This window comes from Eucalyptus grandis, chromosome 10 (genome assembly GCF_016545825.1).
Source record: "Eucalyptus grandis isolate ANBG69807.140 chromosome 10, ASM1654582v1, whole genome shotgun sequence".
NCBI classification, from domain to species: Eukaryota; Viridiplantae; Streptophyta; class Magnoliopsida; order Myrtales; family Myrtaceae; genus Eucalyptus; species Eucalyptus grandis.
In genome coordinates, this window is record NC_052621.1 from 35,284,799 (window position 1) to 35,311,856 (window position 27,058).

General features: G+C 40.0%; 1 protein-coding gene across 1 annotated transcript; it reads left to right on the plus strand.

Moving 5' to 3' along the window:
• The first annotated feature begins 1,696 nt into the window (after positions 1-1,696).
• Positions 1,697-26,323, plus strand: LOC104424137 (putative leucine-rich repeat receptor-like serine/threonine-protein kinase At2g19230). The gene is given in 13 exon segments (XM_039303031.1): positions 1,697-1,715; positions 16,876-17,413; positions 21,257-21,732; positions 22,553-22,688; positions 23,528-23,599; positions 23,674-23,754; positions 23,981-24,141; positions 24,893-25,095; positions 25,231-25,357; positions 25,457-25,519; positions 25,605-25,685; positions 25,688-25,775; positions 25,888-26,323. Coding segments are annotated over 13 exon segments (2,436 nt in total). The 3' UTR covers positions 26,279-26,323.
• The last annotated feature ends 735 nt before the right edge of the window (positions 26,324-27,058 follow it).

Genomic DNA, 27,058 nt, shown 5'->3' on the forward strand with positions numbered 1-27,058 from the left:
TAAGGGCGCGTATGACAAAAATTCTGAAATAAAAATTAATTTTTGACCAAGATTTGATTTCTCAATTTTCATTCCCTTGACGAGTTTCCAAGCAAAGAAACGCATTTGATAACTACTCAAAATTTCTGTTTATCAAAAAAAAAATAATAATAACAGAATAAAATTTTTGTTTCTAGGGGGTGGCGACGAGCATTTGGCATTGGCGGGTGGGCGATGAGCGATGATGAGAGTGAACAACAATAAGAAGAGTTTTCATTTTTTTTTGTTCCAAAAATAGAAAAACTAAAAATTTTAACTTTTGATTTTTGGTCAAATTTATTTCTGGAATAGAAATCTGTTTCGGAAATAAATAAATAAAAAATAAAATTACGTTATCTAACGGATTTTTATTCTAAATTCGTTCCAAAATATAAAAAAATAAAGAAATAAAAATTAGAGATTTTATCATAGGCGCTCTAAATTAACACATAACATGATATATTGCTTTAGATTTACGGATGGTGTATATGTCATCAATCCAAAAAGCTGTGCATTGACATTGATTGTGGTCCTGAGACTTGGACACATGCTGACGAAGACCTCGCTGCAAGTCATGGTCTTTTTGTATTGTAGCCATGAGTCGGTCAATATGAACCGCATAAAATTCAGTGGGTAACTCCAATTATCAAAAGAGGAAAGAGAGAGCGCATTGCGGACCCAAGGAATATCCGAACGGCTCCAACGTGAGCTAGGCTTCCAAAGCCGTCAAGATCGGGATGTCGTCTGGTGATTCACCATCTGCAATTAAGAGGCCAGACACAAGTCACATCTTAGCTAAACTGAAGGCGGATGCCTCCGGCCGGAAAAATAAAAATAATTCATGATAATAATGATATGGTAAATAACAAATTAGCGCATAACATAATATGTTGCTTCAGATTTACCAATGATCTACATGTCATCGATCAAAAAAGCTGCGTATTAACATTGATTGTGGTGCTGAGACTTGGACATATGCTGACGAAGACCTAGCTGCAAGTCTTGGTCTTTTTGGATTGTAGCCATGGCTCGGTCATTATAAACTGGAGAAAATGCAGTGGGCGACTCCAATCGTCAAAAGCGGAGATGTAGCGAGCACTGCAGACCCAGGGCATGTCAACTTGGAAAGTCGCGAAGATAGGGATGTCGTGATGTGCTTCGCCATCTGCAATGCCAGACACACGTCACATCTTAGCTAAACCGAAGGCGATTGCCTCCGGCCAGAAAAATAAAAATAATTCATGGTAATAATGTTATGGTAAATAATAAATTAACGCATAATATGATATATTGCTACAGATTTAACAACAGTTTATATGTCACCAATCAAATTGATTGTGGTCCCGAGACTTGGACACATGCTGACGAAGACCTAGCTTGCAAGTCTTGGTCTTTTTGGATTGCAGCCATGACTCGGTCAATATAAACCGGAGAAAATGCAGTGGGTGACTCCAATCGTCAAAAGCGGAGATGTAGAGAGCACGCGGACCCAACGAATGACAGCTGGAAAGTCGTGAAGATAGGGATTTCGTGATGTGCTTCGCCATATGCAATTAAGAGGCCAGACACGAGTCACATCTTAGCTAAACTGAAGAGTGTCTGGCCATAGTCATGCCAGAAAAAAGTGAGATGGAATCAACCGGCTTCATTGAATTGGCCGCTCTGGGGTTTGACGGTGATGGTGTACCCCTTGCAAGGTAAATGTGGAAATTCAACACTTATCCTTTGACACCTCAAATCTCGTATAAGATGGGCGAGGTCCCATGATGTTTCAGGTAATATTTACCTCAAATAATCACTGCCTTATATGATTACTAGGAATATTTCTTTTGAAGGCTCCGCTTACTTGTCATAATATATGGCATATGCTAAGAGGTACAAATAAGACTTCTCTTTTCCTTTTTTGGAACAGCATGCAGGGTGACCGGACCTTCCCGTAAGCTTTCTTTTATTAGAACCTTCTGTGTCCTCCTAAACTCTGCAGTTGAAGACATAAGTCTCATGTGTGAATCTTTAGCTGAAGCCGTAACTGTTCATGTGCCGCTAAGTGTACCACCACCGCCATGCTAAATAGGTAGTGTTAGAGATGAACACCCAATCACGATTATCTAATTCCACTTGTGATTTCCTCCTACATGTTACATAACAGTATCCCAGCAAGCTTAAGACGATAGATAATTTCACATTTGATTGTGTGGTGACGTATCCCTTTACTGCTCCATGTTATACCTTAATAGGGGAAAAGACATAAGATATGCCGTAATTTTTGTATGACACACACTTCATTGTCAAAACTTCTTGAGTAAGCACTTGACTACCTATTTATAAAAAAATAAAAAATAAAAAAAATTACTTAAGTGTCATCAACAATTTTCTTTACCGTAAAATCCGACATAGCATAATTTATTATGTATAAGCTAACGTGGCTTGCTGGAGAAATCCAATCAGCCAAAAACAACTTGTTCGCCTTAGTTCTTACCCAAATTGACTAGTTGGGGTTAAATTAGGGCCAAGAAGCAATCCCCAATCCTAATCCCTTGAAATTACAATTAAAACTGCAGCTGATTACCTGCAGCATTGTAAGCGAGAGCCCTAGTAGAAGCAGAGTTGAGGTCATTGAAGAAATGACGTAGAGAGGAAGGATGAGGGCAAGTGTGATTTGGGTGAAATCCAATCAGCCAAAAATAACTTGCAGTTTTATGCTGGTCTATGACCTTTGTTTTTGCGCAGAAAAATTAAGAATTGAGTTATTGGTGATCTAGTTCAACGTGATTCTTCATATAGACCAACCGGAGAGGTATTATGTAAAGCTTTCCGTGGTCGCTGACGATGGGGTCGTTGGGTGCATATATCGTCCATCGACTGCGCCATGGTCCTCAAGATCTCAAGTGTGAAACATTTGTTCATGACCATCACCTCCAGGAATCACCCACGCCTTCATCGCTGCCTCCTTCCAATTGGGGTCCAGCGTGTCATAGCTCTCCTTGAGGTCGCGCGCCACCTCCCTGATTAATTTCTGTTAAGAAAGCTATGCGGAATTAAAATTTAAAAAAAAAAGAAAACACGTAGAACAAATCGCCAAAATTTGTCACTAGAAGCACTTAAGTAATCGTTTTCACTAATATGCTACTCAAGTGATCATTTGAAAAGTTTTGATATTTAAGTGAACGCCGCATGAAAGTTATGATATTTTTAGATTTTGTTTGTTTCGGGAAAAATGAATGATTTTAATTTTTTTTTAACATTAATAGTTTGTATCGCTTGGAATAATTAAACATTGGAAAAGTTTTCATTATCAATAATAATTTATATCTAAATATTCTCGTAAACGATAAAAATATGTTTTGTGTAAACAATGTATGCGATCATTTTTTTTAAAAAATTTCAAATCATTTATTATTCACGAAATAAATAGAACTTTTTGTCTTTATCGTTACCTTAATCTCTTTCTTGTCGATCTATATTAAAATACTTTTAAGCAAGATATTCCGGCGGCCTATGATTCTGGGTTTAAACTTTCTTATATGAGATGCTTCATCAAGAGCTTTCTTGCTCCCGGTGACTGACGAGAAAATGTCGATCTTGAACCTGGCTGGATCGTACAAGTTCAGCAGTGACCGAACGATCCACGATTACACCAGAGACATAATATGGATTCCACTGTTAAAGTGAAGAAAAATTAATGGCTTTCTTGCATAAATCCCACTCGCATGGGAGAGCGAAGGGGCCGGTGGAACAAAAAAATGGTTAATTCGTAAAGCTATGTCCATGTATTCCCGTAAATTGTTGAATTACAAATCCAATGAGGAGTCGTTGCGAATTACTCCCATATTGCTGGAGCCTGAAAATTGCACGATATCCTACCTCTAAGTTTTTTCTTTTTTTGGTCGAATCCTACCTCTAAGTTGAATGAGCACTTTCGGGGCTTTTCCCATTAGTGTGGACATGACGTAATGGTACATGTAAGGTGATGGAGCATGGCAAGCAAAGGTGGTTTTGTCCAAACCATGGTAAGATTCGTTGATAGCGATGGTTCGATCAGTGGTCATTACAAATGATATAGAAGTAGCAACGAAACTTCATAGCAATAAATTATTGCCAATTGCTGAAAATGTGAGCCAAAACTCATCCTCCTAAAAATTACTTTTCCTTCTCATTGTATACCGTGTGGTTTTTCAATGTGGATGCCTCTAGCCAAAAAAATATAGTCAATTCCACGGTGTATTGTAATAATGATACATATAAAAATAAAAAAAATAGCGCATCACACGACGTATTGTTTCGAATTTACCAATGGACCATACGTGATCAATCAAAAGCTGTCTATTGAGATTAATTGCGGCACTTAACTTTCGTACATCTGCAGATGAAGACCTAGCTTCAATTCTTGGGCTTATAGCATTCGAGCCATGACTCGATCATTTATAAACTGAAGAAAATTCAAGATGAGAGTGATGCGGGGGCGAGCGAGCACCACATGAGGTTGCGTGTACTTCCGATCCTCTTAGTAATTTGACATTAAGATGAGACTAATGAAATATACAGGTCTATAGCCATTAAGATGATGCCGGTTAAACGGATAAACGGAGAGCTCACGCTATAAATATAAGGCGTGCATGCATATCTTCCTCACACGTCTCTCTTCGACAATCTCCACTGCTCCGTGACAATGGCAAGATCAATTACAGCTTTCTCGTTTGCGTTGCTCGCTGGTTTAGCTTCAGCACTAGTCCCTGTGGTTCAAGCCCAACCAGGTTTCTCTCTCTCTCTCTCCAGCGTTGAGAAAAGTTTTGAGTTCGCATGACATGCTAAGAGAAAAGTTTTTTTCGTTCCCATGAGTTTGCATGAGATGCTAAGGGCGCATTTGGTAACGATTCTCCTTCGGGGAATAATTTTTTATGAGAAATGATTTTTTCCGATTCGTTCTCGGAAACAATTTATGAGCAAAAGAATATGTTTGATAACTTCCCAAAATTTCTATTTTTGGAATAGAAATATGTTTGGTAGGATTCTTAGATTTTTTTTTTTATTTCTTTTAATATTTTAATTCTTTTATTATATTTTATTACATTTTCCTTTTTTTCTATTTCTTTTTTTAATTTTCTTTTTGGATAATGAGCTCACCGAAGGCTAGCCTAGCTACCGCGAGCCTTAGCCTCGCTAGATCTGGGCAAGCCTTGGCCTCCCCCTAGCCTAGCGAGGCCCAGTGTCGCGCCGGCTGGGAAGGCCGAGCCCCGCCGTGGCCGTGCGAGGCTCAGCCCCGCCTTGGCCGGGCGAGGTCGACTCGCCCGGATCCGGTGAGACCGAGCTCACCCGGCCACTAACAAGGCTTGGCATCGTTGGACCACGGCCCCGGGTAGGGCGAAGTCGACCACACCTAGCCAAGGCAAGGTCGAGCCTTGCCCTGGCTTGGCATCTCCGGGTGTCACGCCCCGATCCTCTGGCACGCACACATCCTTCTCACTAGGTCGATTTTATAATGCGATATCCCAGGACAATGTATCGCCGACCCTTTCAATTTTTAAGCACATGCGGAAGCAGTTAAAATCCCCAGATAATAAAACGATGGGATAGAAAAGCAGGCCATATTTTTCATATTGAAATTTATAACCACACTTTTATACAAACCACAAACCCTTTCATAACTATTCACATCAAAACGGAGATCTCAAAAGAAGACAGAAACTTAGATGAACTAGGCCATACTCAAGGCCCCTCTAAGAATTGTCTTCTTCTTTCAAAAATCCTTTTCTTCAGATCTCACCTTCGAGTTCTCCTTCTCGGATTCTTCCTCCTCGGCTCTTCGGGGGGTCGAAATGGTTTTCCCCTAAACCGGGATAAGACTACGTCTCGGCGAGTTCTACCCCACTAAGCCCCGATTAGTAAACTATTATACTACAGCTGCCTAAACACGCACGGGCGAGAGGACTTACCTTGGCCTCAGATCTCACCTGCAAGTCAGTACAATTCACAATAAACAGCCATTTGCTTCAAACAAATCGAACTAGTCGATTACATGTCATACAATTCAATCCCCACTGAGGAGTATCTAAAAGCGAGGCCACGTGCATTCTCTAGGACGACATTCCAAGTCTCCGAGTCACGTGCCTCGAACCTTGGGCCCACGTGCATTCTCTAAGGCGACCTCTTTGCCAAGGTGATACATCAAGTCACCGAGCCACGTGCCCTTTTAGATGCATGCACTTAGTCACGAGCTCCATCAATGCTCTCGGGCGTCTTTTCGCCAAGGTGATACAACGATCACGAGCCAACGTAAACAATTCAATATGCTCTCGGGCGTCTTTTTCGCCATGGTGATACACTGATCACAGAGCCAACATAAACAATTTAATATGCTCTCGGGCGTCTTTTTCGCCATGGTGATACACTGATCACAGAGCCAACATAAACAATTCAATATGCTCTCGGGCGTCTTTTTCGCCATGGTGATACACTGATCACAGAGCCAACATAAACAATTCAATATGCTCTCGGGCGTCTTTTCGCCATGGTGATACACGATCACGAGTCAACATAAATAATTCAATATGCTCTCGGGCGTCTTTTTCGCATTCAATATGCTCTCGGGCGTCTTTTTCGCCATGGTGATACACGATCACGAGCCAACATAAACAATTTAATATGCTCTCGGGCGTCTTTTTCGCCATGGTGATACACCGATCACGAGCCAACATAAACAATTCAATATGCTCTCGGGCGTCTTTTCGCCATGGTGATACACCGATCACAGAGCCAACATAAACAATTCAATATGCTCTCGGGCGTCTTTTTCGCCATGGTGATACACCGATCACGAGTCAACGTAAATAATTCAATATGCTCTCGGGCGTCTTTTCGCATTCAATATGCTCTCGGGCGTCTTTTTCGCCATGGTGATACAACGATCACAGAGCCAACATAAACAATTCAATATGCTCTCGGGCGTCTTTTTCGCCATGGTGATACACCGATCACAGAGCCAACATAAATAATTCAATATGCTCTCGGGCGTCTTTTTCGCCATGGTGATACACTGATCACAGAGCCAACATAAACAATTCAATAATTCAATCTCAATCGATTCCAATCAATTTAGGGTAAATCCCTAAAATATCACAATTTATTCAATTCCATACAACGTAGAGCTCAAATAAATAAACGGATTGCGCCACGACGATCAACATGAGATTTCGGTCGTCGGCCATCAAAATCTTAATTTCCGAAAAATAATTAATTTATTTATTAATTTCGAAAATTAAATAATTATTATTAAAAATTCAATTTAGCTCAAAATAAAGCCCGATTACATAAACGGACTTCACCACGGTCATCAGCATAATTTTCCGGTTCCAGACCATCTCAGTTGAATTTTCGGAAAATAAATAATTATTTAATTTAATTTCGAATATTAAATAATTAATATTAAAAATCCCATTTAGCTCAAATTAAAGCCCGATTAAATAAACGGACTTCACCACAGTCATCAGCACAATATTCCGGTTCCGAACCATCTCCCTTGAATTTTCGGAAAATAAATAATTATTTAATTTAATTTTGAAAATTAATATTTAAATACTAAAAATATCCACTTAGTCCCGAAAAGCCTAATTGGAGCCCACTAAGGGTCGGGAAAATTCCGAAGCACTTCCAATAATTAGTAGACCACGTCTACTTGCTAATTGCGCAATCAATTTATCTAAATCGCATCACAATTCACTAATAATTGCTAATTTATTCTAATCTAACAACCTAAACATAATTAATTAAATCTAAACCAACCTTAAGCATAATTAGCCAACTAATCCAAGATTAGTGAGATTACTCACCAAATCGCACGCAAATCGGATCAATTCGACGGCGGCGACGTGAGGAACGATTGTTCCCAAAGCGACTCGCGGATCCGGCCGAGAAACGGCCAAAAGCGGGCCCGGTCGCGGAAACCCACTCCGTGGGCTTGCGGACGGAGCCGATCGGGGCCGCTCCGGCGGCTAGGGCGGTGAGGAGGCCGGCGGAGGGCGAGGGGTTGTGGGGGAGGTCCCGGCGGGGCTAGGCGGTGGCGGAGGTGGTCGGACGGGGGCGGTCGGTGCGGGAGCGGTTGGGTCGCACGAGGGAGACGCACAGGCGCGAGGACGGCTGGCGGCGCACGGCGGCGAGCGACGCGAGCACGGGCGTGGGCGCGGGCGTGCGGCGCGGTGGCGGACGAGCGGCGACGGAGCGGACGACGAGGCAGCCTTCCTGGTTCGCCGTTTCCACGAAGAAGAAAGAAGGAGAAGGAGAAAGAGGGGTTCGGTCACGAGGGGATGGGGAAAAAGAGAGAGGAGAGAGAAGAAGAGATAAGAGAGAAAAGAGAGAAGAGGCTTTGACTAGTCAAAGAAAAGAGAGAGGGAGAGGTAGGCGGTGGAGTGCTCGCACGAAGGGGGAGGGGAGGAGAGAGAAGAGAGAAGAGAGAGAGAAAAAGAAATAAATAATACAATTATTCTACTTTTCCTTTTCTCTTTCCCTTTCCCCTTTCTATTTTCTTTTGGTCTTCAATTAATCCTCCGATAATTTCTTTCTTGAAATTTCGGACTCGTCAATAATTTGATAGACGATGAGACGATCCTAAAAAATGAATTGTGACACATCTGAATATTCGATTCCCAAAACCGAATTAAATTTCATGATTAAAATCGACCGGACGCGATTTTAGTCCAATCCAACCAATTAGGTAGCTTTTAGGATTTTACCGCGGTTATATCCCTTAACGGCTTCACCCAATAGGTTAGCTAACTCGTGAATGATCGGCTCGAGAGAAAAATGACCATAGGCACGCCGACGATATGCACATTTCACTTTATCGAAATTGGGTCGAATTTCGGGATGTCACAACTCTTCCTCTTATAAAAATTTCGTCCTCGAAATTTAAACCCTTACACACTTTGCTCAAAAAGGCGGGGGTATAATTGTCTCATCGACTCTTCGTCTCCCAAGTCGCTCCCGCATCGTGGTGTTGCCGGACCACTTTGACCAATGGAATGGTCTTTATACGCGAACTTGCTCTTTGCGATCGACAACTGAGCGGGCTTTCCACGTATGACACACGGTCATCCACGTCCAATTCCTCGAAATTGAGCACGTGGGTCGGGTCGAGCTCATACTTCCTTAACCTCGACACGTGAAAGACGTCATGCACTTGCGCCTAACTTGGCGGCAATGCAAGACGATACGCTAGGTTTCCGATTCTTTCAAGAATCTCAAACGGACCTACGTACCTCGGACTCGGTTACCTTTCTTACCAAAGCGCGAAGTTCCCTCATTGGTGACACTTTCGAATAACGTGATCACCAACTTGGAATTCCAAAGACCTTCGACGCTTATTTGCATAACTTTTCGCTTGCTTTTGTTGTCTTTAATGTCTGACATTCGCACGGCATCTACCGATCGCTGAACCAACTCTGAGCCTGATTTCTTCCTTTCTTCGACTTCATCCCAACATATTGGAGTTCTGCATGCTCTGCCATACAACGCTTCAAATGGAGCCATCTTGATGCTCTGCTGATAACTGTTGTTGTAGGCGAATTCCACCAGATGAAACTAATCCCCCCAACTTCCTTTGAAGTCTATTACACATGCTCTCAGCATGTCTTCAAGAGTCTGAATTGTCTCTTCCGACTAGCCATCCGTCTAATGATGATACGCTGTACTAAACTGAAGCTTTGTACCTAAAGCACTCTGCAAGCCCTTCCAAAAAGTAGCAGTAAACCTCGGGTCTCTATCAAATGTTATCGTAACCGGCACTCCATGCATACGAACCACCTGACGCACATACAGTCCGCGTGTCTATCCGGACTCAGTCCTTTCAAACCGCAATGAAGTGAGTCGACTTTGTCGCCTGTCGACTACTACCCAAATCGAATCATTCCCCCTCGACTCCTTGGTAGTCCGGTCCACGAAGTCCATCGTGATATGCTCCCATTTCCACTGGGATCGCGAGAGGTTGCAAAAGTCCTCCCGCTTGCAATCTTTGGGCTTTTACTTGCCGACACGTCAAACACTTGGCCACATGCTTGGCGACGTCCGCCTTCATACCTAACCACCGGTAGTGTTGACGCAAATTTCGATACATCTTAGTACTTCCGGGATGGATCTTCAGAATCGCTACGATGTGCTTCAGATAAAATTTCTTCTCTAAGCTCTACATCGTCAGGTACAACCAAACGTCCTTGGAACCTTAGAGTCCCATCATCAGAAACTTGAAAATCAGTTTTTCTTTTCTCGGTATCCTTTTGAAGAATTCTCTGTACGTCTAGATCTGTCGGTTGGAGTTGCTTGATTCTGACTTGAACATTCGGTTCAATTCTGAGGGTGGCCATAAGACTCGAGAGGTGGCCTACCTCGAATTTGAATTCCGAATCCCGAGTTCTCTCGATTAAGTTCCACTCCTTAACCAAGATTTGCGCTATTGAAGACTTCCGACTCAATGCATCGCAACCTTATTCGCCTTTCCGGGTGATATAAAATATCACAATCGTAGTCTTTCAAAGCAATTCCATCCATCCATATTTGTCTCATGTTCAACTCCTTCGAGAGAACGAATACTTGAGACTTTGATGGTCCGTGAAGATCTGAAATTTTTCTCCGCACAAGTAGTGCCTCCAAATCTTCAACGCAAATATGATGGTTACGAGTTCTAAGTCATACGTCGGATAATTCAATTCATGAGGTCTCAATATAGGAAGCGTATGCAACAACTCGCCATGTTGCATCGCACGCAACCCAATCCCCCGAATAACGCATCACTATAGATCTCGAATCCTCCAAGATCGGATGGAATCGTCAAGACAGTGCGGTAGTCGGCTTTTCCTTGGCTCTTGGGAACTACGCTCGCACTTGTCCGACCATACAAATTTCTCTTCTTTCTTCAGAGCTTTGTCGAGGCGACGCTATTGATGAGAACCCTTCCACAAACCGTCCGTAATAACTCCGCTAACCCCGAGAAAACTTCGATCTCATCACCGATGTCGGTCTCTGCCAATTGATCACGGCTTCTATCTTGCTCGGGCCGACGGAGATTCCTTCTCCGGAAATCACATGACCTAAGAATGCAACACGAGTCAACCAAAACTCGCATTTGCTAAACTTAGCATACAACTGATGAGTTCTTAAGGTCTGAAGCACTAATCTCAGATGATTCTCATGCTCTTCATCACTTCTCGAATAGACTAAGATGTCATCAATGAACACGATCACAAACCGATGATCCACATATTCCTTGAACGTTCGTTTGTCAAATCCATGACAAAGAATCGGAGTGTTCACCAAGCCAAACGATCTTACAATACTCTCGTAAAGACCATATCAAGTACGAGCAACAAAATGCCTTTCGTACAACCTCCTTTCAGTTCGTAATTGACGACTTCATAATCTCAAGTCGACCTTTAAAACATCGATACTCTTTGTAACTAGTCACACCATTCATTGATCTTTGGCAAGGAACACTTGTCCTTGATCTTCACCTAATTGAGTTGACGATAGTTGATGCACACTCGCAACAAACCATCTTTCTTCTTCTCACAAACAAAAGCGATGTTTCCCCAAAATGATGCACTGATGTAGATGAATTCCTCATTCATCAATCTTCACATCTGCATCTTCAATTCTACCACTTCGATAACAACAACTGGTAAGAAGCCTTCGAGAGTGGCTCTATCCCGGTGCTATCTCAATTGCAATTTCAATCTAACTCAAGCAATTCCTTTCGAACCCTCTTAGAAATTTTCTGTATCACGGCCGCCTTCTTCTCATTCTATTTCTCAAGCGACACATCCACTACAGGTTGTCAAATCAATCTTGGCAACCTCCGTCTAACAAACGGATTGTCTTTAGCCAACGAGATTATTGAAATAGAAGATTCTTTTCGACTCTTAATAATCTTGATATTTTCGCAAACTAATAGATTAAACTGGATTATTCCATGACCATGATTCCTTATCACAAGATGCTTCATAAGCCCACACTATTCATGTGACATCAAACTCACACCTCAAAGAACTAGTCAAGCACAACTATTGCTAGTGATTCCCTTCTCTTTCACTTTTACTTCAACAATTTAAGTTCTACCAACTCAGCACAAAACTCTACTACGCTGCTTTGATAAAATCACTTCCAACACATTCTTTCTCCAATCGGTGCAAGATCAATTCTACTCCCATTCCTTTCGCCATCCTAGTGGCGTTCTGCCGCAGTAGCGATGCCTATGCTACCTTGGACTTCCATTGACAATCCTTCACCTGATGGCCATGCTAGTCATCATCACAACATGTTCTAGTCATACTCGAACACTGGATTTATCCATACTTCCTTCTACAATTCTGACACCTATCTGGTGCATCTTCTATCTTCTATTAGGCGAAAGCATGCACTCTTTCTGGTTGCCCCATCATTCTGCTAGGACCACTCTCGACCTCGATCTTTTCCCTGACCGATTTTCATTTCTGCCTGAACTGGATCTATACCTCAACTCGAATGCAATGACTCGCTCCTGGATCACATCTCCACTCTGGATCTCAACATGTGAGGTGACAACGGCGGTAATGATAGTGACAACAACAGCGGCTTGATCCTGAGCTGGCTGGCTCATCCAATTCCTAAGGAACACTAGCATCAGAACGATCCTATCGAACTTAGGATCATTCGACGCTGCTACACTAGTACCAACCTGCGGCAGTACTCTTACACTCGAGCTGGCCAGAGTCAACACTCTGCCACAACCACCTCGGGTACTAACCTTTGTCAGTGCATCATCCCGAGTCACAAAGGACATTGTCCTCTCACTAGGAGTTCTCAACTCCTACTCGCTCATGGTTCAATCTTTATACTGAAACCCGTCTTCCAAATCCACTGGATTAGAAGATGAGCGATCCACACACAATAAAAAAAAAAAAAAAAAATTTAGCACTCGGCTAACACAGACATGCACCAAAGCATGAATTTAAAGGCCTTTCCTACTAACTATCCCATGGTCAACGCTCCTTATCACTCCAATCTTCAACTTCACTCGATACCACTTAAAATGGATGTCACGCCCGATCCTAAGCACGCACACATCCTTCTCACTAGGTCGATTTTATAATGCGATATCCCAGGACAATGTATCGCCGACCCTTTCAATTTTTAAGCACATGCGGAAGCTTAAAATCCCCAGACAATAAAACGATGTGATAGAAAAGAGGGCCATATTTTTCATATTGAAATTTATAACCACACTTTTATACAAACCACAAACCCTTTCATAACTATTCACATCAAACGGAGATCTCAAAAGAAGACGAAACTTAGATGAACTAGGCCATACTCAAGGCCCCTCTAAGAATTGTCTTCTTCTTCCAAAAATCCTTTTCTTCGATCTCACCTCCGAGTTCTCCTTCTCGGATTCTTCCTCCTCGCTCTTCGGGGGTCCCGAAATGGTTTTCCCCAACGGGATGAGACTACGTCTCGGCCCAGTTCTACCCCACTAAGCCCGATTAGTAAACTATTATACTACGGGCCGCCTAAACACGCACGGGCGGAGGACTTACCTTGGCCTCGGATCTCACCCGCAAGTCGGTACAATTCACAATAAATGGCCATTCGCTTCAAACAAATCGAACTAGTCGATTACATGTCATACAATTCAATCCCCACTGAGGAGTATCTAAAAGCGAGGCCACGTGCATTCTCTAGGACGACATTCCAAGTCTCCGAGTCACGTGCCTCGAACCTTGGGCCCACGTGCATTCTCTAAGGCGACCTCTTTGCCAAGGTGATACATCAAGTCACCGAGCCACGTGCCCTTTTAGATGCATGCACTTAGTCACAGAGCTCCATCAATGCTCTCGGGCGTCTTTTTCGCCAAGGTGATACACTGATCACAGAGCCAACGTAAACAATTCAATATGCTCTCGGGCGTCTTTTTCGCCATGGTGATACACTCCGATCACTGAGCCAACATAAACAATTTAATATGCTCTCGGGCGTCTTTTTCGCCATGGTGATACACCGATCACGAGCCAACATAAACAATTCAATATGCTCTCGGGCGTCTTTTCGCCATGGTGATACACTCGATCACTGAGCCAACATAAACAATTCAATATGCTCTCGGGCGTCTTTTTCGCCATGGTGATACACGATCACGAGCCAACATAAACAATTCAATAATTCAATCTCAATCGATTCCAATCAATTTTGGGTAAATCCTAAAATATCACAATTTATTCAATTCCATACAACGTAGAGCTCAAATAAATAAACGGACTGCGCCACGATGATCAGCACGAGATTTCGGTCGTCGGCCATCAAAATCTTAATTTCCGAAAAATAAATAATTTATTTATTAATTTCGAAAATTAAATAATTATTATTAAAAATTCAATTTAGCTCAAAATAAAGCCCGATTACATAAACGGACTTCACCACAGTCATCAGCATAATTTTCCGGTTCCAGACCATCTCAGTTGAATTTTCGGAAAATAAATAATTATTTAATTTAATTTCGAATATTAAATAATTAATATTAAAAATCCCTTTTAGCTCAAATTAAAGCCCGATTAAATAAACGGACTTCACCACAGTCATCAGCAAAATATTCCGGTTCCGAACCATCTCCCTTGAATTTTCGGAAAATAAATAATTATTTAATTTAATTTCGAAAATTAATATTTAAATACTAAAAATATCCACTTAGGCCCGAAAAGCCTAATTGGAGCCCACTAAGGGTCGGGAAAATTCCCGAAGCACTTCCAATAATTAGTAGACCACGTCTACTTGCTAATTGCGCAATCAATTTATCTAAATCACATCACAATTCACTAATAATTGCTAATTTATTCTAATCTAACAACCTAAACATAATTAATTAAATCTAAACCAACCTTAAGCATAATTAGCCAACTAATCCAAGATTAGTGAGATTACTCACCAAATCGCACGCAAATCAGATCAATCCGACGGCGGCGACTCGAGGAACGATTGTTCCCAAAGCGACTCGCGGATCCGGGGCCGAGAAACGGCCCAAAAGCGGGCCCGAAGTCGCTGAAACCCACTCCGTGGGCTTGCTGGACGGAGCTGATCGGGGCCGCTCCGGCGGCTAGGGCAGTGAGGGGAGGCCGGCGGAGGGCGAGGGGGTTGTGGGGGAGGTCCGGCGGGGCTAGGCGGTGGCCGGAGGTGGCCGGACGAGGGCTGGTCGGTGCGGAACAGCAGCTGGGTCGCACGGGGGAGACGCCTGGGCGCGAGGGACGGGGCTGGCGGAGCACGGCAGCGAGCGGCACGAGCACGGGCGCGGGCGCGGGCGTGCGGCGCGGCGGCGGGACGAGCGGCGACGGAGCAGACGACGAGCTGCAGCTTCTGGTTCGCTGTTTCCACGAAGAAGAAAGAAGGAGAAGGAGAAAGAGGGGTTCGGTCACGAGGGGATGGGGAAAAGAGAGAGGAGAGAGAAGAAGAGATAAGAGAGAAAAAGAGAAGAGGCTTTGACTAGTCAAAGAAAAAGAGAGAGGGAGAGGTAGGCGGTGGAGTGCTCGCACGAAGGGGAGGGGAGGAGAGAGAAGAGAGAAGAGAGAGAGAAAAGAGAGAAAAAGGGAGAGAGAAAAAGAAATAAATAATACAATTATTCTACTTTTCCTTTTCTCTTTCCCTTTCCCTTTCTATTTTCTTTTGGTCTTCAATTAATCCTCCGATAATTTCTTTTCTTGAAATTTCGGACTCGTCAATAATTTGATAGACGATGAGACGATACTAAAAAATGAATTGTGACACGTCCGAATATTCGATTCCCAAAACCGAATTAAATTTCATGATTAAAATCGACCGGACGCGATTTTAGTCCAATCCAACCAATTAGGTAGCTTTTAGGGATTTTACCGCGGTTATATCCCTTAACGACTTCACCCAATAAGTTAGCTAACTCGTGAGTGATCGGCTCAGAGAAAAAGGACCATAGGCACGCCGACGATATGCACATTTCACTTTATCGAAATTGGGTCGAATTTCGGGATGTCACACCGGGGCTAGCAACACTCCCGTAAGGTTGTCGCCCTCCTCTTGCTAGTCGCAGCGCCAGCCATGACCAAGGTCGGTGACTAGCCAAAAGGAAGAAGAAGAAAAGAAAGAAAGAAGAGAGAAGAGAAAAAAAAATAGATTCTAGAAATTGTTCCCAAGAACAAGAAATTACTTTTTTTTTTTTTTTTTACTTCTTGTTTTTGTTCCAAATCTATTCCCAAAAACAAAAACAAAAAAATAAATTTTTTATTCTCGGCAAAATTTTTTTTTTTACCAAACAGGTTTATGTTCTTTTTTTTTCGGTTTTCGGAATAAAAGAACATAAATAGTTATTCCGGGGAATAGAAATAACTTTTACCAAATAGTCCCTAAAGGATTTACAGTTTGCATGCTTTGCTTGGACCATAAGGAGAGAAAAAGGAGGGCGAAATATGAGTTAAAGTCTCAGAACAAATTAGACTCTTGGGCGAGGAGAAATCTAAATTGTAGACATCCTCAACCCCAATTTTCTTCTCCCCTTTCTCCCCACAACAGCATGATATTTTTCCTGTCTCGTGGTTTAAGTTTCGTACAGTGTCATTGTCCTATCTATGACGTCAAGAAATGTTGGCTATCTCATTGTCTGCGTACCCCTCAATTAGTCATGACCTTCTATTGAAACCAAGTGGTCTCTTCTTTGTATTCAGACTTATTTGATCTAAGTGTCAAATCATCGGCACGTTAGAAACAATAACTATTGAACTATGTGAATGATCGAGATACACTGAACTTGTTCCAACAGTCCAATAAGATAAATCGTTTTTCTATTTCACTGAGTTTTTTTTTTCTCTCTAAACTTACAAGGTTTTATCAGTATTGACTGTGGGGCAACTAATGCATACACTGATGATGACATCGGAAAAAGATACGAAACCGATGAATGGTTCATAGACTCTGGTCAAAACAAGCAGATATCCACAAGGTTCATATCTGAAGGCTTTCGACAGTATTGGAATAATTTAAGGAGTTTTCCCAACGGAAAGAGAAATTGTTACACTTTAAAACCAGACCAAGGCAAGAACAACACCTACTTGATTAGGGCATCGTTTTGGTATGGAAACTATGATGAAAATAATCAGACTCCTTCATTCGACCTATACATTGATGTTAATTATTGGACCACGGTTGTGAGCGACTTGGATGGTGGTTATGAAGAAATCATGTATGTGTCCCCGGCAGATGATATACAAGTTTGTCTTGTCAATACTGGCAACGGGGTGCCCTTCATTTCGGCATTGGAACTAAGACATCTTGATGATGATGGCATCTATCGATTAAAATCTGGATTCTTGGAACTCTTTAGGCGACGGGACATTGGAGGTGCCTTGGACTCTTTCATCAGGTGATCAGCTAATTTTTATATACAGATGTATGGTGATCATAGTCAAAGAGATTCCGTTTTCTTTTTTCGTCGAATTTAGCCATTTTGCAAACTATTGAAGGCACGTGTATCTAATTTAACAGAAAAAGGAGGCCAACTGAATTGGTAACGAGTCAAATGTGTGAAAGACCAAAAAGGGGGCCATTACTAGAGGTGTCAAAATGGGTCTTAGACCCATTTTTACCCATTTAAATCATAAATGGGCCATAAATTGGTTACTTGTTTTTTTGACAAAAGGTAGTTAAATGGGTTTAACAATTAAAAACTTTGATAGGTGGGTCTTAAGTGGGTCCTAAATGGGTTGGATTTAAAACCCATTTTCACCCAAAACCTCATAATCTCTATCTTCTCTCTTTAACTTTACAAAAATATTTTTTTATAAAAACCCAAATTATAATTATTTTTTATTATAATTTTCTTTTCTTTTTCTTTCCTTTTTTTCTTTCTTCTTCCTCCGATCGCCGACACGGCGATGGCCAGCGGTGGGCCGGGTGAGCCTCGAGCTCACCGGATCGGCAAGGCGGAGGCCTCGCCGACATCCGGCAAGGCTTGAGCCTCGCTAGATTAGGCGAGGGGGAGCCTCGAGCTCGCCGGCATTGGCGACTGAGTAAGCTCGAGGCTCGCCTATGGTCGGCCGCCAGCCATCGTCGTGGCCGGGCAGCCGACCAAAGAAGAAGAAGAACAAAAAGAAAATTTAAAATTTAAAATTTAAAATTTAAAAATTAATTTAAAAATAATTAAAATTCTATTTTTTAAAATAATTATTTTAAAAATTATAAAAATTGTCCATTAAATTTGTGTTGTATAAAACTATTTTAGCAATACCATTTTTTAATATATATATATATATATATAATAAACTTTCTTAAGTTTAGTTAAATGGGTCGGGTATGGGTCAAAATTTTAGCATTTTAATAAATGGGTCATAAACGGATTAAATGGGTCGATTTGGGTCGGACCATTTATGACCCGATCCAAACCCGACCCGACCCACTCGTTTAACGGGTCTAGCCATTACACAAGGCAAAATTGAGCAAAGACGCAAAAAAAAAGGCCAAGAAAAATCAACAGATTTCAAAACAAAAGACACTTAAGATATCATTAAAAAATGATATTAGACGTCAAAGATTACAATAAAAATCATTAGATGATTGAAAATATTAAAAGAGAAGCAGAAAATCCATTATGTCCAAGTAAAAAAATTATGTTATTTGAAAATTTTGAAATTATAATCCAAATCAAGATTAGAATTTCATATATGTATCAAAAACACTTAAGTTACTTCAACATAACAAGCGAACTGGTTGATTTATTTAGGAAAAATTTCATCACCATTGCAAAAATATTAGAATGTAATCATAATTATTTTTGCCTTAATATTCAAATAAATATTCAATAAACCAATGCGTATTATATACTATCATAAAGGTTTGAAATGAGAACATTACAAATCATTTACTAGAAACATTAGTGTTATATTTATTTTTAATAAAACTCACCATCAGATGATGTGGTTGAGAAACAATCATTTAGGCGAAATTGATAATTACATTTCCGTTCAAAACTTTAGTCACATAACAAATTGAAGATTCTGTAATATGAGGACATTCACTTTTTATTGGTAGATTGTCATGTCAACGAACGTAATCAGATTCCTTACCTTAGTGCCACCAGGCGTGTATGATTTTAATCTATCTATCTATCTATCTATTATTATTATTATTATTATTATTATTATTATTATTATTATTATTATTATTGTTATTATTATATAAAGGGAAGCTCCTATTTTAAGGGAATGCAATATAGTTTCTTCTTCAAGAATATTTAAGTAGACAAATCTTTCAATTGACAATTTTATTTCGCCACCAGCATATCTCGACCATAAAATTTAAATATTTTCTATCTTACAAACAAATGTATTGAAACCACTGCGCCCGCAGCGGTGCAGTTGGCTTGGAGCTCTTTCCCCCTCACAAAGGGGAGGAGTTCGAATCCCGAAGGCGTCATTAGGGATTCTTACATGGAGTACTGTGGTGGTGGGTCCTACAGTTGCTCTCCCAGGATTTGTTCGCTAGCTGTCGTTAAACTTTAGCCCAATATGTAATGTAATCCTTGAACTTTATCCCAAGGTATAATGTTGCCTCTAAACTTTTTAATTTATTCTATGTTGTCATTGGACTTTTAGTACATGTTCAATTTATTCCCTAAATTGCATAAAAATGTTCAATGTGATCCCTCCATTAATTCAAGTTCATAGACAACATTAAACATTTTTATAAGATGTAGGAATAGTACATATTTATCGATCATATTGAATAAATTGAAAGTTCAAGAACTACATTACATATTGAGATAAAGTTTAGGGACTACATTAAACAAACTAAAAGTTTAGGGACCACAAAGTTTACGAACCATATGTGTCATTTTTCATAAAATATGTACGCATTCAATTCACTTAAATGGTATCAACAATTTCTATTATTAATATTTGATAGTTCAAATATTTCATAACAAGATGTTTGTGCAAAATCTCACAAATGTCAATTCTTCGCATACACAAATGCATTTACATTAGTAAATATACAGTAAGTGTCTTCCCTAAGTGTCCCTTTTAAGGTTGACACATAGAATTTTTATTTGTAAGGGAAAAATCAGGTTGGAAGGAGTATTATCTTATACTCTCCATTCATTTTGCTTCTTATTTATTGCTCTTGTCCCTCTCCTTCCTCTCTTCGTTATTTCTTTTTTTCTAATTACACCTCTTTTATATCAAAGAAGGCTCGTGCCTTGGTAATGACATAATACTTTGTATTAGCATGCAAGTACGTTTATTAAATAAAAATACGTTAATCAGGTGGACATGAGACATAGTAAGAACAAACGAAATACATAGTAAGAACAAACGAAATATAATAAGTCAAAACATCATGTTGACTACATTATAATAGTTGCTCAAAATGATTAATCCTATGTTAATGGTCGTATACAACAACCCGTGCAAAGCACGGATTATATCTAGTATATTATAGAACTCAATGTCTACTCATGAAGAGGAGACTTTACATCTACATATACGAAAAATGAAAGTGCTCTCGGGATATTCAATAAGGGCTATTAGTTATATTCTGAAAATATCAACATTTTCATTTGAAATATTCTAATTTCTTGATATATGTTATGAATGTGTTGTATTCCAATATTCACAGCATGCATCGGTATGCGTTTTTTTACAACATTAGTGATCTTAACTAGTGACACTTCGACACTCGTTAATAATACGTCTCTTCGGGGGAAAAAAACAATGCGTATCTCTGAAGTTTGGTGCTAATACTCATATTACGTAAAATCCTTACATTCCATCCAAGAAATACTTCAGCAGTGAGAGAAATAGATCCTAACCACGTCCAAACCATTTTAACCTGCCAAAAAAAAAAGGAAAAGAAAATTCACATTTGGGAAATGCTTCAAAATCAATAACATTTTTGTTTAATTACATAAAATGAACTATATGAAACCGATGTTTTTGTATGTACAGACGTGCTGCAAGTCCGGCCACTAACTTCTCTCGTAAAATATGATCAACTGCACATCATATCGCAATCTTCAAGTTCTGCATTGAATCACCGGTGGGATATTCTAATTTAAGTAACCAACCAAAGCATCGGCTTTTCACTAGTAATGTGTTGAATATGGTAAATTCTATATTTCTATTGCCTGGCCGTATGAATTGGCATTTGCTAGTCTATAAGTCAATTGCTTAATTGTTTGCTCTTAAACCGTTTGTAAAAATGCTTCACTCAGGTATCCCGACGATGTTTACGATCGAATTTGGGAAACTGAAAACTATACTGCTTGGATTTTTCTGGACACCACATCTGGCATTTATTCATCTGATGAAATTGATGCTTATAAGGTTCCCAGTAAAGTTCTTCAGACCGCTCAAAGTACAATGAGTGCCAGTACTCCCTTGTCTTTAGAATGGTCACCTTCAAGCTTTGAAAAGAAATGGATTGTGTACTTTTATTTCGTTGAGATTGAGAGTTTGACAAACGATCTCCAGAGGGAGTTCACAATTTCCATAAATGATAATCAATTCATGGGGAGAGTGAGCCTTGAATACTTAAAGCCAGTGGTTGTAGTCTCTACTCCTGTTGATGGGTCGTTCATCAACTTCTCGATTGAATCAACAAATAAGTCTGGAAATCCACCGATCCTCAATGCCTTGGAGCTCTATACCATTCGTGATCTTCCAAATGTACCCACAGCACAAGATGATGGTACGCTTTTATTCTTTTACATACTGTTATCGTCTACATACACGTACGGTTGTGCTCCAACTGACATCGACTAGTCTCCACTGTGGGTCCTATTATGTTCGTGAACTCTAATCAATAGTTGTTTTGGTGGGATTAACAGATGTGGCTAAGTATTTGTTAGAATATAAATGTGCGCGGAAGTATGGTATAGTTTATATTTTATAGAGGATGGACAAGGGACAAGGATGGGATATTTTGAGAAGGTTTATGGGACAACAATAATTTAACTAGTTTATGAAAATAATTTTACAATAGTTGAAGTGTTGGTGAGGGAGCATGATGTGTGGTTTTTATGGTTAGCTCCCTTACCCAAAACATGGAGCACTTGCTCCTTTATATAGCTGCCTAGGTGGAGGAAGTCTCTAGACTTCTCTAACATAAGATGAAACTTCTAGACATATGAGCTTGTAGACAATTCTAGAGACTTCTCTTACATGTTGGACATTTTCCTCTTTCTTCTAGAAAATGTTTTCTTCTTTCTTCTAGAAAATTCATCTAGGGAATTCTAGAGAATTCTAGAAGTTTACCAACTCTAGGAAATTTTAGAAAATGGATCACCATTTCCAACAGTATTATTCTACTATCTACTTAAGTCCCAGCTTTGGCTACTTTTTGCTTGGTAATTGCTGGAAAGTCTCTTCAAATTGAAGCTATGAGATCTTACAAGTTGTTTGAAAAACTGAAAGTTTGTATGGACTTATATATGATTGATTGCGATCACTTTTTTGCATATCTATCCTTCTCTCTAAATAACACTTCTTTTTTGTGATTTAAACCACAGTGAAAGCTGTTAATGACATCAAAACAGCATATCACATTCAGAGAGAAAGCTGGCAAGGCGACCCATGTGTACCAAACATTTACACATGGGATGGTCTAGATTGTAGTTATGGAAATCCTCCAACGATTATATCATTGTGAGTCCTCTGCACTGTTTCTCGATTACTAAATTTCTAGGTGAAACTTAAAAGAAATCTTATTTGTCATGAAAACTGGAAATTTTATGTATCAACGAGAAATAACAGTTAAGATCAATGCAACCTCCCCACATGAGAAGGTGACATTTTGCGCTGTGGGGGGTTGGCGGCGGCGGCGTGGGGGACATTAGGAATAGTTTATGAGCTCTCTCCAATATCATGTGAGATTCCTCAATAGCCTACTTTTCCAATTTTTGACGTTAGTGTTGCAAATTGCATTGTGTATGAGCAAACATTGGGTCCTCCGAGAATAATTTTTAGGTAATCCAGGTCCAAAAATAACCATAAATTATAAAACAAGGAGTTAGTGAGACCCATGCAAGGAATCAAATTTACGATTATGAATGGTCTTCTAGTACCTAAGACATTCACACCAGGAGGACCTAAAATATCTTCATTCTAAAGAAGTGATTGCATAAACTTTTCTATATTGTGCCAAAAAATGCTACCTTTATGAAGATGGCAATGACAGGATCCTCTATTTTGATCTCCGATGGTCAGGAAATTGAGTTCAAGCAATTTGATGGGCGACATAGTCTCATCACTGTCACATCTATCGACGATGGAATACCTGTAAGTATCACCATGGTTGAATTAGTTGTGTCCTCAGTTCACTCATGATTAAGCACCCCCTAGGAGTCAACTCATGATTTAATAATTAAGATTGTGTTTTAGGAGACATAGGCTGTTGAAATATTCCCTAATGTGTGGAAACATACTACGTTTGGCTATGGAGCTGATTAACTTGATATGAGGTTTCTAAACTTGCTCTTTCCCAGAGATTTGTCCGATAATCAGCTTACAGGAGCAATACCAGAAACTCTGGCAGAATTACCAAATCTTAGATTTCTGTAAGTTAATGTGTATGAGTGAAGCAGCAAGAGATTTGAAGTGGACATATCTCTAATCACGGCTATATTTGCAGAAATTTGAGCGGAAATAACCTGATTGGATCGATTCCTGAAGCTCTTAAGAAAAGGGTTGTGGACAAAACTTTAAACATGAGGTTCTCTCACTCTCTCTCTCTCTCTCTCTCTCTCTCTCTCTCTCTCTCTCTCTCTCTCTCTCTCTGAGTCATATGCGACTTTTATAAGGTGGCAAGACTGTCAATATGTTTTCTTTATTGTGATTAAAAGCAAATAAGAAAGCCAACCTTGTGATCAACATAAAGGAAATCGGTCTGGGCATTTGTTGATAGGAATTTGAGTTCAGCTCCTTCATCCTTGTGGCAGTTTGGCAGGAAACAAGAATCTTTGCCTAGCCGATCCTTGCCCGCAAAAGAAGAAACAAAATTCAATCCTCGTTCCAGTTGTTACATCAGTTTCAGGCTTCTTTTTAGTTCTCTTTGGTGCTTTGGCTATTGCTTGGTTAATTAAACGAAAACGAAGAGCAGGTAAGCGTTCTTACTTGAGCTGTTCACGCAATCTACACTGCATTTGACAACAATCTTGACTTTGGTTTTCTATTGGTACAGTACTAACTGCAACAGTGTCTTTTCTAGGATAATTTAGTTGAGAAAACATAACTCAGCAACTTGCTGTCTCTTCTCCCCCTCCCCAACCCCCACCTGGACTATCATTTTACAATCTTATCAACCTCAGGAATAAAGGAACGTTAGCATTAATCCAAATTTCCAATGCTGGTAATCTGAGTTACGTAGTGGTCACAAGAAAATGGAGAGAAAAGAGAGAAAGGAATATTTACAGCATGATAGCATCAGCATCACAAAGCCTATGTGCATTATTCGGCTTAACTTAATGAAATTTGTGATTTTTATTTTCAAAAGTAACCGTGCTATGCACGGGAAGGACTTATAATAGCTTGATAGTACAACTTTGTCCTTAATATTCCGAGGCTCCCAAAAAGAAAGTTTGATTGTGCGATCACCAACTAATCTTTGTGTATTGAGCAAAGAATGATTATCTAATCGATAGCATGTTGAAGGTAGGCGACAGAGAACCCCTACCCAGATCTTTCGATTATTGTCCTCTTCTCCATTAATATAGTTCTTTAAATGGGATCGGTAAAACCCTTCCTATGTCTTTTAATTGTTGTGGACGCAATTACCATGGGAAGTTATTTGCCATGAAAGTCTACTACCTGAAAGGATAGTCACTAAACTCATAGGAACTTTTTTGATACAGAATCTAGTGAAATGACGTTGACATTAAAGAATCGACCTTTCAAGTATAGAGAGGTTTCAAGAATTACTGGAAATTTTGGACGAGTAATTGGTGAAGGTGGATTTGGAAAGGTTTATCTTGGTACACTAGATAATGGCACCACAGTTGCTGTGAAGACTCTCTCTAAATCATCAAAGCAAGGGTACAAGGAATTTCAAGCCGAGGTTAGATAGGATGATGCAATCACTCTTCCTTTTAAAATCAACTTACGCCGACACTTATGCAGAAGTTCATTTAGAAAATTCCTCATAGACTATTGTCAACATGCATTATTATAATGCACACTTGTGACACTGCAGGTGCAACTCTTAATGCTTATTCATCACAGAAACTTGGTTTCTTTGTTTGGATATTGTGGTGATTCTAGGCACATTGCTTTAATATATGAATACATGGCCAACGGAAATTTAAGGCAACATTTATCAGGTGTGTATTTATGTTTTTTTCTATTGTTTTTTTTTCTCTAAGATATTCATGTAAAACTCTATTTCTTGCTCATAAATAAAGTTAGGATGCATCCAACAGAGGACCATCCGAAGGTCTTGATGTGGAGTAAGAGACTACAAATAGCTGTGGATGCAGCAAAAGGTACATGAATGGGATAACCATAGTTTTAGGTTTTTTCTTGACATTGCTTTGGCATTCTTCACATGGTTTTTGTGAGGAGTTACAGGTTTGGATTATTTGCATAATGGTTGCAAGCCACCCATCATCCATAGAGACTTGAAGACTACGAACATTTTGTTGAACGAAGCTATTTTGGCCTGTCAAAAACTTTTGTGACTCAAAACGACTCTTATGTGTCATCTTGTCCCGCGGGCACTCCTGGCTATGTTGACCCCGAGTAATAGCTAAAACTTGATATTATCAATTTGATTCTGCATATAAAAATTGACATTGCCTAGGATTTCATTTTTGATTTAAAGATCCATTATTTGTTTTTCTTTTCCACCCAGGTTTCATTTTTCTGGAATCTTTAATAGGAAGAGTGATGTTTATAGTTTCGGAATCATACTCTTTGAATTGATCACAGGCCGACCTGCAATAATGAGAAGCTAGGATGGCAATGCCAACATGCACATACTTCAATGGTTGATTCCTATTGTTGAAAGTGGTGATATAGAGAGGATTATGGATCCAATGTTACAAGGAAAATTCAACGTCAACTCGGCTTGGAGAGTAACGGAGATCGCTATGTCCTGTACGCGATCAACAGCAAGTCAAAGGCCGGACATAAATGATGCATTGGCAGAGTTGAAAGAGCCTTTGGTGAGCAAATCAAGCGGCACCTTTGATGAAATGACCTCCCTAGAGGTCCATTCTGACAATGCCCCTATGGCAAGGTAGTAGAACTTTTCCAATCCATAAAGGCTTTGTCAACAAATTTGTACTATCATTTTTTTTTAATTGCATCATCCATTTCTCTTTTCTTATTATAAATAAATCTGCAAAACTCGCTTTTGAACAATTATATACTTTCGTCCTTTGTTACTTCTTTCTCCATTCATAATGTCAATTCATGGCATTTCTAATACTGGGGAATTAGAAATTCCTTATTGAGCATGGGCGGAGGTGAGTTGTGATTGTGACTTTGAGGTTATCCATGGATCACGTAATTGGCATTAACAGGCCCTTGCAGCACGTTCTTGGGGTTCAAGTGAGATTTAAGTTGGAACCAACGCAATTGATTAAGAAGCAATAATTTGGCAATGTTGAGGGGGTAGAATGAGAAAATTCATAATGAGGATTCTGGTGGTCTTAACGTAGTACTTCTAACAAGCATCCTAGGATATACACACGAGCATCATTAACAAATTATGGACACAAAACTTGAGCTTGACTTATGATAATGCGGACATTTGCAACATGTTTATATCCAAATAAAAGGCAATCCTAATCTCTCGAATTCTTAGAATGTTGAATTGGCTTTCTGTCTCGAGGTTCTAATGCAACAACCAGTATCATTAATTATATGAGAGCCCTGCTGCCGGAGAAGATGTGCATCACCAGTGTAACGTTGCCTATTCATCTAAAAAGGACCCACTGACGTGTAATTGATTTGTCTCATCTACGACAATTAATGGCAGGATTCGGAAAAAATGACGGCTCATCCTAGCGAGCAAACTC